Below are 15,029 nucleotides of genomic sequence, written 5' to 3'. Positions count from 1 at the left end.
CTGCTTGGCAATAATCTGATGATTGATCTGTCTGTCTGTTTGTTTTACCTTTTTTCTTCCTCTTATACTTGCCTTCCCTTTTTATACTCTTCGTTCCTTGGTTTACCCTATTCTGCTCAATGATACTTCTTATGTGAAACGCAGGTTTGGAAATAACCTTGCCGGTACTTTTCTCTTTCATTCTGATCTCTGCCTCGCGAGGGTTTTTTTTTCCCCGAATCAATGAATATGGATGTATCTTGGGATCCTCGCGATCTGGTAGCCCAGTCCACGATAATGTCGTCAGACGATATACCAAAGCTTGTTCTATCTTTATTTTCTGTCACCGTCATCTCCACCTGTGTCTTTTTGTTTTGTTCATCTCGATTATATTTCCTGATGAACCTCGCGGGTCGGATGGTTGCTTTCTTTTTTCTCTCTCTCCCCTTCCAGCTACAATCCTAGCATGTCGAGGCTAGGCACCCCACCCTCAGTACTCCATACAGGCCGACGAACCACGATCCGAAACCACTATTCTGGCCTAGTATCTCCTTGCTTGTTCAATTTGATATAGCTCGAGGGTAATGCATGATTCGCTGGTCGAATGATCACAATAGTTATAACTGAATGATATACACTTTTGAACATAGTTCCTTACCTTACACTGAACATGTAACTGAGGGTCTCATTATAATTCAGAGCTTTTATCAAGTCATGCATCTATCTGTAGCATGTCATTGCTCCTACCTGCTATCTTCTCTCCGTCTTGTGTATATACAGTCTTTGGACGATAGATCCGGCATGGGTGGAGATACTCCGGAACATACTACAGAAAGATACGAGAATATACAGACTCATTTATCTGAGGCAGATCCAGATGGGAACCGGCAAATTATAATTTTAGTATTCAAAGCTCAGATAGATAATGATTGGCGAACACACAGACGCAAGACTACTAGAACAATTCCAAAACAAAATAGATAGCAAGATAGCACAGAGTAAAAAAAATTCCAATTTCGTATAAAAAAACCGAGTGGCTAGAGAGAACCAAACACCAAACAGAAACGAGGACACATTTGGCTACAAAGGAAACGAAATAGAGAAGAAGAAAAAGAGGGAGAAAACACCAAAAAAAAAGAAATCTGTCAAAGGCACTACCGACATCTCCAAGGACAGTGTTGATGAGATTCGAATTCAGGTCATGGCTCGTGAACATCGTATCTTCTATGTACTCCGTATGAGGAGGGGATGAGTCGGTATAGACTGAAGGCCGATGAGAAAAAAGAAAAGGGAACCCAAAAAACACCGTTCACTCCCAATCGAAGAAAGAACAAGATAATAACACCCTCCAGAGTCTTGCTTTTTCTTTAGAAGCAAAATGCTTCGAACCATCGGATAAAATAAAAGTTGAAAGTCAAAGATCAGAGCACCCCCTGACGATTGAGTATAAACGACATAAATGAACCAGGTTGCATGTCAAGTGGTAGGCTGTTCCATGACAGATGCCATACATGCAATATATGGGCCCGGTAGATAGATGGTCCAAGAAGGAGAGAAATTCACAGGCACAAGGGTGTTGCTGGCTTGGATATATCAAGAAAGAAGTCGGGAAAAAAATCACGCTGGAAAAATAGAGGCAGACAGATAGATAGATGGTTGTGGTCAAACAACAGGAGACAGTGGAAAAGACAACCAAGCACTAGATCAACGTATCAATTTGTCAAGGGTAGATGATGGGAGTATAGGTGCGAGGTGCCTCTCGTCAGAAGCTAAACAAACCGCTTCGTTTCTTGCCTAACGGGTACACGACCAGAGCGGCGAGAAAGAGGCCCACAGTGAATCCAACCGCAACTTGGATCATGCCATAGGCGATATCAAATGCAAGTCCGTTATTCTGGGCTTGTGAGGTCGAGGTCATATTCTTAGCGACAGCAACAAACCCCTGTGTTCCATTGGTGATGACGGTCGTTGAGCTGCCGGCCATCTGCTCCGCCGAGGAAAGGCCCGATACCAAGGAGCCACTGGCTGCAAGACCGGATGGCACCAGGACAAAGATGGCTGGTAGCATGGCAGCAGCAGCAAGCCCGTGTCGAATTCGGCTGTATAGGTTCCCAATCACGCCAATCACGAAGGCCCCGAGGGCATTGGCGACTTGAGGCTCGGCAAAGAAGCGTTTGATGCTGAAGTAGTTCACCACATACCCAGATAATGATATGAAAAGCATTATCGGCACCTGTCGCCATTTGCTTTGATTGACCACCGAAAGACAAAAGGTGAAGATGATGACAAATGGGATATGCTGGAGATATTCATTGGTGATAGGGCTCGCGGGGCATGAGACTGAATCCGTTGCACCGGTGTCCAAAAGGCCATAGACCGAAGTGCCAATAGTGATTCCAAATCCTAGAAAGAGCGAATACATGATCGCGTAGACCATACGGACAGATCCGGCCACCATACTGCGCGACTGAAGTTCTAGGCTCGCAGACAAGACCAGATAGCCAGGTAAAATGAGTGCGATAGAAGACTGTGCCAAGGCAGCAAAGCAGAAGAGGTGCTCGCCATGATATCGGATGCTGCCAAAGGCACGAGCAAGGAAGGAAGTCAACACCGCAGCAGAGATCTCAAAGACATTTGAGTACAGCTGCGATCGTGGAGATAGGACCAACTGTAACGTCCCGACGAGTGTTCCAAGCAGGAAAGCAATAGGCAGATCAATTGGACGTGCACCAAAAGCAAAGGGTCCCACGGCAGCACAGGCGCACCCGTGCATAAAGATCTGGAACCAGACGGGGAATTTGTTGTCTCTACCCTTGATTTCCTCTAGGCGCTGAATGGCTTCTTCCACACCAATAACGTCATGGATTACTTCCTTGTATACCTCGTGAACGTCAGCCATCTTGCCTAGATCAACTCCCTGCGGGGATCTGACAATCTTGACTTCTGTGGTATGAGTGGAGGCATCGTCAAAAGAAATAATCATGCAGCCAGGTATATATAGGAATTGCCCGTCGATTTCGAGCACACGGGCAGTCATCCTCATGTACTCTTCGAGCCGATGTGTCGGAGCACCGTAATTCAACAACACCTGACAAAGTAGGAGAAGATACCGTTGCCGTGAAAGGAGTTCGGCAATATGGACAGTGATTCTTATCTCATCTTCGAGTTGAGGTCTGGTCCAACGCCGGATCCCTAGCGCACCACTACTGCGCGACCGCTTGGGCCCGGAGATCGGTGAGGTTTCGGAATTCTTTGCAGTTGAACCGGCCAGGGAAGTAGTAGATACGTTAGGGGACTTGTCGTACCACTTTCTGGGTCGCTGCGGTGATGGCCAGATAGGGTCCGGGGACACGCCACGTCCACTGTACCCCCCCTCGCTGCCTTGACGAGAACGGCTGCCATATCGCCAGTGGCCGTAGCTGCCGCTATTGTGTTCGTTGTCATAAAGTTTGAGGAGAGAAGAGAGGATTCCTCCCCTGTAGTGACTTGGTCGTTCGCCATAGGTGTCAGTATCCCTCTCGTCGAGGGATGCGGCCTGTCCAGAACTGAGTCCAGGAGATGGAGCACGAACTCTGGACAAGAAACCAAAATCTCTTCGAGTCATTTGTTGCACGAGGTTATGAGCTTTGGAAGTGCGCGTTGTAGATCGCCGGTCTATAGGGCCTTCCTCATCCTCGTCGGTAGAGTAATCCAGGGATTGCTTTTCAGACAAGCTGATCATAGGGATGTCATCCCCGTAGTCTCCAGGTATACCTACCTCTATAGGCGTTGAAACAGTCGATGACGGCAGGCTGGGGTGAGGGCTTCGCTTCGGAGATTTTTGAGAACGACGCAACAGAGAAGCGAGCCGCTGAGCCTTTCCCTGAGCAAAGTGGATAGCTCTACCTCTTTCTCTGCTGATCCCATCGTCATCAAGGATCCCCGGTGAACTAGCTCTCGAATGGATTGAGAGGCCCGTGACATCTGCTGTCGACGCGTAAGAGCTTGTGACTACCAATGGCAGCGATTGGTGATCCGCGGAAGATTTCTCTGTAGGAGGAATGTTGGCTATGGGTAACGGCCTCTGAGGGAGCAGCAAGCCCCTTCCATCAGGTTGGGTATCTGATGTTGATCCACTGGGGACCTCCTCCCCTTCGGGTTCATTCATCGTGAACTTGACTCGATTGGTGGGCTTCAAAATTCCTGCATTCCGAACCCTGGCCTGAGCTTGAGCTCCTGTGGACTCAGATGGTCTTTCTGCACAGCTCCCATTGGAAGCCAGAGGTATGGGTGATGCGCGAGGACCCGGTAATAATCTGCTGCCTCCTCCACCTGATGTATCTGTAAGGCTCGAACGTCGGGATGAAGATATAGGAAGTTCAAAATAGCCTCCAGCCATGATTTCTATATCCTTCGCCTGTCTTGGGAGATAGACAGAACCACACAGTTTTTACGTAGAGGGCACTTTGCAAAAGGGGTAGTTTTCCGGCAAACTTGGTCGATTGTATCCTAGCAACGGGTCAGATATGCTGCTGCATCACGAGGAACAGTGGACTAGCTTTCGCTGGGGGAAAGGGGACCACATGGAGTCAGAATACTCACCAAGGCAGACAGCACGCCACAATCTACACCAGTATTTTTGGATCGTGAGAAATGAGGCACGGACAGTGTGGTAGCGGCACTTAACCGCTGTACGCGGTCTTGAAGGGAGGAGGGGAGGGGGATGCGAATGGTCCCGCTACAAAGAATGAGGAAAATACGTCACGAATACATAGTCAAAGAAACGGATAATATACTTGCAGCACAAGTATCAGGAAGAGATCAGATAAATCAAAGGTGACGAGGTGATGGCAACTGAGACTTGTGGAAGAGGAGTAGAGCGAGGGAAAAGGGTTGTCACTGTGGGTGGATGCAGGAAGGAAAACGTGGATAGAGGCAGGAAGAAGGCGTCTGGCTACCGCAAGGCACAGGTAATGAGGTGATTACTATATTGTACCTTGACCCAAGCAGGCCAATAAGGAGAATATGCAGAATGGTCTGTGGAAAAAAACGAAGGAAGGAGTCTCCTATTGACAGCTCATGGGATGGACTCCGCCCCGTAGGTAATGATAAAAAAATCACCGAGGATGAAATGGCTCTTGCCTCGACGGCAGGATCGATCCGTGCTGGTAAATCGGTTCGACAGACAGTTCGAGGATTGGGGAATTAAAGCAAGAAGTCATGTTGCCTCCTCTTGCTGCTGACGACACAACCCTCGGCCCTTTGGGCACCACGGAGGATGGACATCATGGTGACACCCCTATCCCATGAGCTCAGGCTTATTTTTTTTCTCTGCGCTTTTTCCCACTGCCTCCATTCATGTGGAGAGGGGAAAGAGAGCTTTGCTACCTACAATCTCTCGCTGCGACGGGTCATCGACTCATTGCCGGTGCGACGGTTCCACGATAATGTGCCACAGTGACCAAAATAGTTGCGTCTGAAAGGGCCCAGCCGAGAGACTAGACGGCATCTGAAAGTCTAAGCTTCCTGTTTCCGAGTGTGATAGTCTGACGCTCTCCACTGTTCTCGAACTGCCTGGACTTCTAGAAGTCAACAGAGAGTTTGAGGTTGGATGGCAGAGCCGGTGGGTATGGGTCTAGTCGATCATGGGTCAGAAACCCGCCAAAGACTCTGGATCGCTTATTCCCCTGCCGAACCGGGCCGTAGGGATAGAAACCATGGTTTTACTCTGCCATAGACATCACCGGCTTAGAAAATCTGCTGCTTGTGGGCTGAGGGGCCAGAGGTACCTGGAGCTCTGGTGTCCGAACGAATGACGGTCAGGAGGGCGGATCAAGGATAGATATTGTGGCGATGAAGGCCCAAAAGCCAGATGATAGTCAGGAACCCAATCGAGTCGATGACGAAGCGCCGGTGGGTTCGTGGTGTAGGGGGGAAGATCAACGACAGATGGAGGGAGACAGTGTTGTCTACCAGAGAAGAAGGAGCGAGCTAAAAGCCTAAATCCGACAAAACGACATTACGGATCCGCCCAAGACATCCCCTTCTCCTCCTTCCTTTGCGATTATCTGTCTGTCCATCGCTAGCTATTTGCCTATCATTTGAAGAACTCATCCCCGGTTTTCTTCCAACTAGTATGGATTGTCCCAAATGATTGTCTTGCTATTATTGACCGATTGACAGTCGATCAGCGGCCGTTTCTGCACGTCGCGCACTGAGCACTCTCGGATCTTTGGCTGCGCCTGCAGCTGCAGCTGTTTCTGCTACGCAGATCACTCCGATTGGGAGATACCGACCGTGGAGACGGCTCTCAACCTCCTTGCTGGGCTGGTGGAAGACTGCTGCCGCCGTCAATTACGCCACTGACGCATTCTCGGTTGCGTTATACTCCGTACAGCGTTTGAAACAACGCTGAATCTCCACTGACTCATGGCTGATCAAAGGAATTTGAGATACCTAGTCTACCGTTTGGCGTACCCAGGACTCCATAAAAGCATTGGGAAGCAATAGACCGTTGGTCAGGGAACAGAGTACTCCATAGTGGAGGTTGAAGATGGACGCCGTGGCGTATGTTTGCTGCCGCGCGGCAGTGTGCTACCAATCTCTTCTCCCTGCGTGATGAAAAAGGATGTCTCAAATCTTGAAGGGGTGGTAGGCATCATGTGGTTACACAGGGTCACCAGAAATGAAATGAGTCCAAACGTCGAGGTGCTACAGGCTACTCCGGACAGCTACTGGGGATGGAGCACCCTTTGCAGGGCCTTTGGAGAAAAGAAGGTGGAGAATCAATGTTATTGACGATCATTTGAACTGCAAGCTGCATTTTCAGGACTGGAAGGCTGCATGGGGTACGGAATACTCCATACAGTCCAAGGGCTTACACTGGAGAAAATAGTACGAATCAAGAGACTTGTCGGTCGGATGAATTGATCAGACTTCACGGGTCACTGCACTCCATACAGCGAATCAAATGTGACCTTTGCTTGAGGAGCCGAATGAGCGTCTTAGTTATGTTATGTCTCATTCACTGTATCCCATTGGATCCATCGTTATGCAAGGCGCTGTCATAACCTGCATCAGCAGCAGCTACCTAGTATTGACGATGCCAACACTTGAAGAAGCAAGTCTCAGCTTCCTCCCTGGCATCAAGCACTCGGGCCAGCTTCAAGGCGTCATCTCAATCCTTAGACCTGCGATACCACCGCAGCTTAAGCTTGCGTTACCATGTGGCGGGTTCATCCAAGTGGACAGCCGAGGATGGCTGTGCCACCTCCATCTAGCGCAAAGACCTCAACGTTTATCTCGATTCGACCATAATACTAATCCTTCTCCACCGATGCACCCCTCTAGGCAGCATGATAATGTGCAAATGGACCATTGTCTATATCCTCCGTCCACTGACTCATCGAAAGGACCGCCGCTGCACTGGACCGCGGCTCGAAGGTGCCCTTTCAAGCCTACATACACCCCCGCATGTGTTCAGTGCTCATCATCCGTCCGGATGCTGTGTAGCCTCCGGACACGTTGCCGAAGCGTTGCTTCGCAGCCTACCCTTGCAGCCTGCAGTGGCCCGGGTTGTCGTTGCGTTTCCAACCCGGCCACAACTTCCTCTCGCGGGAAGGCGGATTTTTACGCGGGGTCTAGAGAGCTCATTGCGGAGTAGCACTCCATGCTGGAAATCTGGCCCGGTGATTGACTGTCGATATATAAGAAGCGCAGGACCACACGTGCAATATCCTCAAGTAGACAGCCATGCATGCCTGTCACTGGTTATAGCGTTCATCAAACCCCTAACCTTGTCCCATCGACATTACGCGTCATCAACAGGATACAGATAAACATGTCAGATCAAAGGATTCAACGGATGTCTAAACTTGGAAGCCAGGCTGCCATTCGGAGGATATGATCTCTGTTTTGCCACCGAAAACTTGTTTTGATTACTATTCATAGTAATCCATAATGCGTACCTTCGGACCCAATTCTGTAGGGAGTACCTTTGACTCACAAGTTCTATTCAATTTGAGGCGTATGATTTCAATGACTGTTATTTCTGACACTAGCCACTGACTTCCCGGCATATTCTGATCTTGATTGATTCGCAGCCTCAAAATACTCTGTACGAATCTAAAGCGTACTCATCGCTTACATCAAGTATATATTCCAATCATGACTTGTCTGGTATGGACCAGATCATTACCTTCCTGGATACCTCAGATGCAAAGATCAAGACCAAAACATGTTGATCAATATTCCTCTCCTCCAAGACACGCCTAATTAATATTAGTACGCAGGCTTTACTCTGCTATCCCTCGGTACGGGGTATACTGTAGTTACATACTAATCAACTACTCCGTAGTGATTGTAGTACAGAGAACATCAAACTAAGCTCTGCAATGATAATCACGACGATCATCCCTTGCGCATGTTCTCCATCTTGGTCCAATCTGAAACAATAGTGACTGGTACGCACATCCATATTTCAGATGAATATTCTTAATTTCCCTCCAACCAATCCAGCCACTGCGTCGCGACTTCGCTCCGAAGGCTGGTATGGAAGGTATGGAATATGTTAGACCTCTACTCAGTTCTGAGTACGGAGTACAAAGTAAGTACTTATCACTTGAGTTAGCTAGTTGCCCTGTCTCATTCTTGTGTCCACTCTATGACATGTGATGCATTCAGTACCTAACTAGTTACTCTATATATTCTTGTCAATCAAGTAGATTATGACGGAGGCGAATCTATCCCAACTATGCATTGAAGGGGCTATCTTTCATACCGCATAATTTTCTTTCTTCATTTTCCATTCAATCAAAGCCAAAAGACTGGACAGCATCGACTAATCGAGTTTCAAACCACCAAGTCATGAAGCACAAGAGTTATGTTCATTGATAGATCATCGTATAAACTTGTTAGTAGACTCTCTTCGTTGCGCAGACCGTTGTTGTCGAGTTCTTATAGATATTAGATGATATCATTACCCGCCATCTAGCATGGCAAGGTATTCCCCTATTCAACTGAGTCAGTATTGCTATATAGATAGATAAAATCAATAAAATAAACAAAAGCAAAAAAGAGCAACTCCTGCGTACGTGAAATCTGCCATCGGTCGGTCTGTTTTAGGAGGATCCCATAGAGGAGACTCATTTCTTTTTCAAACGCATGCGATGGGACTGTGTCCGTTGCTGGACGATACTGCAGGCGTGGCTGTTGTCGCATTTCAATTAGTAGTTGATAGATCATATGGATAAAATAGGGGAATTGCTCGGCGTCTAGCTCATTGTCTTCTCCGGAGATAGCGCTTTCGGCACGGTGTTGGGCGAGATCTGACAGGACCTTGAGGATCGTTTCAATCGCCCTTGATGATTCCAGGTAATCCTGCTGGGAGAAGAAGGGGCTATCGCATGTGAGACGCCATCTGTGCAAGTGAATAAAGGCACTGAATGAAAATAGTATAAGTATATTTCGAGATTCCTTTCTCTTGGAAGACTAGGTTGTGATTGTACGCACCTGAGGCTAATGGCAATGGCTTCACAGCAGGACCCCAGGCCGAGTTGAACCAGGGTCATCAAGAAGAGTAGTAGACCTCTATCAAGATTCTGAAAGCGTAGCCGGCCTTCCGAGGACCGTGTTTGAGGGCTGCGCGTCACGTCTAGAACCAATTCCAGCCAGGTTGCAGCTCTTGCCTGGAGATAGAAAGAAGCATATAACGGATCGAGATCAATGTTCGAAACAATAAAGCGGGATTCTGCTTCAACGTCCACGCCTTCCATGACTTCTGAGTCACTAATACCCAGAGGTCGGATGGGAACGCCACTTTTCAGACTAATCATCCTACAAAAGGCCTTAGCCCATGGCCAGACCAGACCGTATTCATCGTATCAAGTTCACATTGGTGATTTTCACAAACCTCTCATGAATCAAAATTCCCCACCAAGTCCGCAGTCCCTCGTCTTGCGGCGCCCAGGGGCCCGGGAGTGGAAGAGATGGTGGGTGTTGTGTTGGGCAGAGCCCACTGATTTGCGCCATACTTGAACAGACACAAATCGTCACGTAGGAAGCATTCAGGAGCCCTTGTCCATATTCATACGCAGACAGCAAGAGTCCACACTGAATGAGAGCCAGTGTCGGCTGTGCGACAGACTCCACATCCCAAAAGAGTCGTCTCGCTGCCACATACATAGACTCGCGTAGTGAGTCCGGTCTATCGCCGTCCATCAAAGGGCGTGTCATCAACCCCATGCTTAGGATTAAGGCAAGAAACCCTTGAGGAAGCTCTGTCTGGGGCGCTTTGCAGTGCTCCCGGAATGTGTGTCGGTGGATAATGGGAACCCATTTCTGGCAAGAGGAAAGAAAGACATCCGCCATGGCTTCAAACTGCTCTCTATGTTTACTGACTAAGTCTCCCAATTGAGGGAGGCCAGACTGGGATCCATCAAAGACAAGGCGGAGGTCATTGGCCAAAGCTTGGTCGCGGTCGATCACAGGCGATGGGCACGAAACACTCTCGGAGCCCGAAGACGTCGTCCGACTAGAGTATACTCTCGGTTCTGGATAGCGACATTTCAAGAGTAACCTGTAGACTTCATGAGCATGTGCAGAGCGGGATCGTGCCACAAAAGTCGGTCTTTCCATACCGCTCGCAGCGGGTGCAGCTGGGCAACGACCTGTCACACTTCTGCTTGCGTTCTTTACACGATAAGCAGACGGTCTGGGCCCGGCTATCAGATAGGCCGTCGTGGGCCACAGCCACGACCATCAAGGGCTCGAAGGCGCTGATAATCAGCCCCTTGGGTGAGCGGCCTCAGGAAGGTTCCTATGTAGTAGGGAGGTGAGGTTGTGGAAGGTGGAGAGATAATGGATTCCTCAGGCAAAACGTGCCCACTGCCTTTGCCGACCCCTGCTTAGCGCGCCCGATCCCTGTCGTTTTAACAATGTCTGAATGGTTGGAGCCCATCCGCTTTCCCCAATGTAGGTGGCTATCTAACCATACCTAGGTTAGCGCTACTCAAGCGGACCCGTATCCATGGACTGGTCCGTACCTTCCCAAAGAAGTATTGCTGCATAGACAATCTGGAGGTTGCGAGAAACAAAAGTCTCTCTCCTTATATATAATAGCTCTGGAGCCTATCCGGAAGCTTCAGTTTTTTTCTTTACCTTTCATATCCGTTAGTGTATATTATCTACCACGTACAATGAGACAACCCCCCATCCTCCCTACACCTACCGGTACCAGCCTAGCTGGCAAGACCATCATTATAACTGGCGGGACCAGTGGCCTCGGATTCGAGACTAGTCGTCATTTTCTAACCCTCAAGGCGGCTCGGGTGATCATCACGGCCCGCGACCAGAAGAGAGGCCAGGAGGCTGTCTCTGCCCTTCGAGCGGACCCCGAAGTAAAAGCGGCCAACCCGTCTGCGGTGATTGAGGCCTTTGATCTGGATCTCGAGGACTATCAGTCTGGATTGGAGTTCTCTAAGCGGGTGAAGCGCGAGGTGCCTGAGCTGGACGTATTGGTATGCAATGGTGGTGTCAATATTATGAACTACCAAAAGAGCAAGAGCGGGCACGAGAGGGTAATGCAAGGTGACTATACTTCAAATAACTACAGGCTCAACCGAGTATCGCGATCTGACCACATCTTTAGTTAACTGCTATACGCATTTCCTCATTTCACTCGAGCTCCTCCCCCTTCTCCAAGCAACAGCAGCAAAGCGAGGGAGCGCTTCTCGGTTGAACTTTGTTGGATCCGGCACACAGTACCACCACAGCCTGAAGAAGACACCGCTGAGTGAAGGCGAGAATTTTCTGGCACACTTCGATGACCAGCGCCTTTATAGCGGCCTCACGCGTTATTCGGATAGTAAACTGGTCGTCAACGCGTTCATCCGCTGCCTGGCGGAGATTGTGCCTAGCTCCGAGGTCATCGTCAATAACTCGTGTCCCGGAATGCTCTCAACAGGGTTCAATCGCAATCTGCCCTTGTGGTTGAAGCCACTGGTCTACACAATGAATAAGATGCTGGCCAGAACAACCGAGGACGGTGCCCGGACCGTCATCAATGCCTCGGCTGTGGCTGGGCGTGAAACCCATGGTCGATTCCTACAGAGCAACGCGGTCGATACGTGAGTGATATATCTTTGATTTCGTTTTTGAAGAGTAAGCAACCCGCTAAAACTATGATAGGAAGGCATCCTTTCTAGATGGAGATACAGGGAACGCATTCATGCGGCGATTCTGGAAAGATATGGTGGAGGATTTAGCCCAGGTTGACAAGACTCTAGAACATTTTTCTCATCAGATGTAACTATCAGTGACATTTATTCTTTTTTTAGTTCACCATTATAGAGAATCATATCCAATTGTTTCAAGAGTCTACCAGACCGGACATGTAGACTACCGACTATCTGTAAGCTAGTTAACAACTCTTAGTACACACTCATTTCTCTCCTAAAGTATCATCTACCCGTCATGGTTTAACACCGCTATCAACTCCAACGCTGGCATGCAACGACACATCAGACACACGTAACAGAACACACAAACAAACAAATAAAAAGAAGAAGGCGGGATGAAATATCATAACATCCTTCCAGAGCCCATCATTTTGATTCGAATTGGAAAACTGAAGATGATAAAGATTGAAACATCACCTAGTCTCTCATGACCGCTACCGTCAAAAAATCCATAGCATTGATTTCCTATGTACGTACCAGGGGATTTGTTTCTGAGAAAAAAAAAAGAAAGAAAGAAAGAAAAACAGAAGATTTTCCAGGCTGAATGGAAGGAAAGGCTTACCGCCTCTCCACTCGACTCAACGCCCCGAGAATCAACCCGAGATCTTCTCGTGGTCTGGGCCGTCGTCGTTGGACGGCACGCGCGGCGGCAGTGTCGGGACGGGGTTGTATATCGGTACTGCTGTCGCCGTCGTGATCGTCGAGGACAAGGCTGCGCAGGGCATTGCGGGCATCACGTTCATCGAGCCGCTCGGCACAGACGCGCAGAATCCGTGATGAGACCGAGTCGGCCGTCGTGCGGTAGAGTTCGATGTCGTGAATGCCTGCGGCGAAGGAATCAAAGGTCGGGGCAAGGCTGGATGTTAGGCGGGAGAGACGAGAGGATATTGCAGAGGGCGGGAAAGGTGGTAGCGAGAGGTCCGGCGAGGTTGTCGGCTCTTGTTCTTGTTTCCCTTGAAACAGTGCCAGAATGGCTTGTTGAGAGGGATCAAGCAATGACGGGTTGACTTCTTCTTGATTCGAGACCTCCGAGGGCTCGGCCGTCGGAGATTTTTGCTGGCCATTTGTCGGCGCTTCGGTCGAAGGGGGAGGAGGAGGCTGTATTGACGGGATTGGAGGCAGTCGAAGGAGAGCGTTCAGCGCGTGTCTCTCTCTTTGTAATCTTCGCACAGTCAGTAGACAATTCTTCATTGATGAGTGACGAAAAGAATGTATAATGGCAAACACACCTTTGTATTTGCTCTTCTAGCTCCTTGATCTTATCCGTGTTCTGTATGTTTTTGGGATTTGGTTTCTTCACCACCACAGCCGGGGGAGCCACATCCTCCCGAGCAAACCAATTCGAGAGCTCCGAGTTATTTGCAAAGTCCTTGAGCAATTCTTCCTGGATCACACGAGCTGCAGTCAAGTTAGATTCATTTCTTGTTCCATTGGTCGAGAAGGGAGGAGGGGGCACAAACCTGCCAGTCTGGCACTTTCATCTTCCGATCGTGATCCAGAGGGTTTATCACCCATTGCCCGGGTTGCGCACCAGATCAAGAGTTGGCGCATTCTCCGAGGTTCCGGTAGGTCGGCCGCAATATGTTTGTAAAACTCTGCGGTGCCGACCGCTTTGTGTGGGAGTGCTACGAGAACAGAAATATCAGCAATGGGGAGGAGGATGGGATGAGTTTGTTGTTCTTGTGGAAAGGGATTCCCACCATTCGAAGCGCCAGAATCGATCAACGAGCTGGCTCGCCGGCCTCGCATCCCGAGGCTGCTTCGCCGTTGCTTCCCCGATTTTGTCCCTCGCATCTCTTTATTCCGCTGGATCACCGGTGTGTCGGCCAACGGTAGCGCAATCTTGGACGTGCCGGACGGTTCTGGCTCCGGCGATATATAGCCATTCGTTTCCTCGACATTGGACTTGCTGGGTCTCCCGCGCTTGCGTTTCTTCTCCGGCGGCAGTGACTCTACCGGCGGGGGAGGAGGGCCGCGACCAGCACGAAGGCTCCTCGGCGTGCTCGCGATTGATGTTTCTGGTGCCGCCTCGGCGACGATCTGCGATGTACGTCGTGTCCTTTTCGTTGCCGCCGCCGTTGTTGTTATTGTTGTTGTTGTTGCAGGTTCTGTCGGAACTGCCGCTGTGATATGTGACCCCGTAGCATTTTCCTGTCCCTTCGCTGTGTTCTTCTTCGGTCTGCCTCGTTTCGGCGGTGAGGAGTGCTCCACCGACTCGGAGATCTCGGACATGGCGTCAATTGTTGTTGATTTGGGTTTTTTCGAGGGTTTGCGCGAGAACTGAAAGCCTTCAATATCCTCATCAAAGACTGTTTGACCATTAGCATTACCAAGACCTACTACTGGTCGACAGAACTCTCCCCCGCTCGGACTCACCGGCCTTTCTCTTCTTCATTTCATTCGGCAAGTTTTCCCCATTCTGCTCTTCTGCTGCTGCTGTTGCTGCTTCCTCCTCCTCTTCTTGGACCGGAACGGGGGGTGCCTTGGGCCTCCGACCCCTACCCCTCCCCGCACCAGAGGACGGCGCAGGACGCGCCTGCGACGCCGCCATATCAATCGCTCGCAGAGGTTCGCGAGCGTGCCTCTCTCTCGTGGAAGTCGCCAGAACAGTGATGCTCATGAGGTGCGGCTGGCGTCACGCCCCGTCTCTTGAATCCCTCGCCAGCCTATTCCAACCCTTCCCGACTCAATCGTGTCTGTCGTGCCTTTTCTGCCGTTCCCGTTCGCCTTAATTCTCTCTTTCTCTCCCTTGAGAGTATATGGTCTCGTATGCGATGATTTTTTTCTTTTTTTTTCTTTTTTTTTTCGAACCCGCGACGCGAGAAATCAAAGCCC

General features: G+C 49.6%; 7 protein-coding genes across 7 annotated transcripts; 4 read left to right on the top strand and 3 right to left on the bottom strand.

The window, feature by feature from the left end:
• Positions 1–83: 83 nt before the first annotated feature.
• ASPZODRAFT_783790 (hypothetical protein) lies at positions 84–525 on the top strand. Its single transcript, XM_022730226.1, has 2 exons — positions 84–107; positions 163–525. Exon 2 carries the CDS (start codon positions 223–225, stop codon positions 442–444), a length of 222 nt encoding a protein of 73 aa, XP_022578896.1. The 5' UTR covers positions 84–107; positions 163–222; the 3' UTR covers positions 445–525.
• A 1,216-nt stretch (positions 526–1,741) lies between these two features.
• ASPZODRAFT_71852 (hypothetical protein) lies at positions 1,742–4,357 on the bottom strand (the record flags this gene model as incomplete). Its single annotated transcript, XM_022729787.1, has 1 exon — positions 1,742–4,357. The coding sequence occupies one exon, from the start codon at positions 4,355–4,357 to the stop codon at positions 1,742–1,744; it is 2,616 nt and encodes an 871-aa protein (XP_022578895.1).
• A 1,246-nt stretch (positions 4,358–5,603) lies between these two features.
• On the top strand, positions 5,604–6,324 carry ASPZODRAFT_18581 (hypothetical protein; the record flags this gene model as incomplete). The annotated part of the gene is made up of 2 exons (XM_022727239.1): positions 5,604–5,660; positions 6,142–6,324. 2 exons carry the CDS (start codon positions 5,604–5,606, stop codon positions 6,322–6,324), a joined length of 240 nt encoding a protein of 79 aa, XP_022578894.1.
• Positions 6,325–6,796: 472 nt separating this feature from the next.
• ASPZODRAFT_783885 (hypothetical protein) lies at positions 6,797–7,872 on the top strand. The gene has a single exon (XM_022730227.1). It carries the CDS (start codon positions 6,974–6,976, stop codon positions 7,619–7,621), a length of 648 nt encoding a protein of 215 aa, XP_022578893.1. The 5' UTR covers positions 6,797–6,973; the 3' UTR covers positions 7,622–7,872.
• A 739-nt stretch (positions 7,873–8,611) lies between these two features.
• On the bottom strand, positions 8,612–10,795 carry ASPZODRAFT_135200 (hypothetical protein). Its single transcript, XM_022723726.1, has 5 exons — positions 10,596–10,795; positions 9,869–10,534; positions 9,469–9,792; positions 9,051–9,397; positions 8,612–8,967 (listed from the first exon to the last, which is right to left on the bottom strand). The coding sequence occupies exons 1-5, from the start codon at positions 10,715–10,717 to the stop codon at positions 8,936–8,938; spliced, it is 1,491 nt and encodes a 496-aa protein (XP_022578892.1). The 5' UTR covers positions 10,718–10,795; the 3' UTR covers positions 8,612–8,935.
• A 341-nt stretch (positions 10,796–11,136) lies between these two features.
• On the top strand, positions 11,137–12,267 carry ASPZODRAFT_101429 (hypothetical protein; the record flags this gene model as incomplete). Its single annotated transcript, XM_022720788.1, has 3 exons — positions 11,137–11,544; positions 11,606–12,083; positions 12,145–12,267. Exons 1-3 carry the CDS (start codon positions 11,154–11,156, stop codon positions 12,263–12,265), a joined length of 990 nt encoding a protein of 329 aa, XP_022578891.1. The 5' UTR covers positions 11,137–11,153.
• Positions 12,268–12,752: 485 nt separating this feature from the next.
• ASPZODRAFT_144951 (hypothetical protein) lies at positions 12,753–14,814 on the bottom strand (the record flags this gene model as incomplete). Its single annotated transcript, XM_022725060.1, has 4 exons — positions 12,753–13,356; positions 13,424–13,592; positions 13,655–14,503; positions 14,571–14,814. 4 exons carry the CDS (start codon positions 14,812–14,814, stop codon positions 12,753–12,755), a joined length of 1,866 nt encoding a protein of 621 aa, XP_022578890.1.
• Between the last annotated feature and the right edge of the window lie 215 nt (positions 14,815–15,029).

This window comes from Penicilliopsis zonata (genome assembly GCF_001890105.1).
Source record: "Penicilliopsis zonata CBS 506.65 unplaced genomic scaffold ASPZOscaffold_14, whole genome shotgun sequence".
Taxonomy (NCBI): Eukaryota; Fungi; Ascomycota; class Eurotiomycetes; order Eurotiales; family Aspergillaceae; genus Penicilliopsis; species Penicilliopsis zonata.
This window is presented reverse-complemented; position numbering and strand designations above follow the sequence as displayed.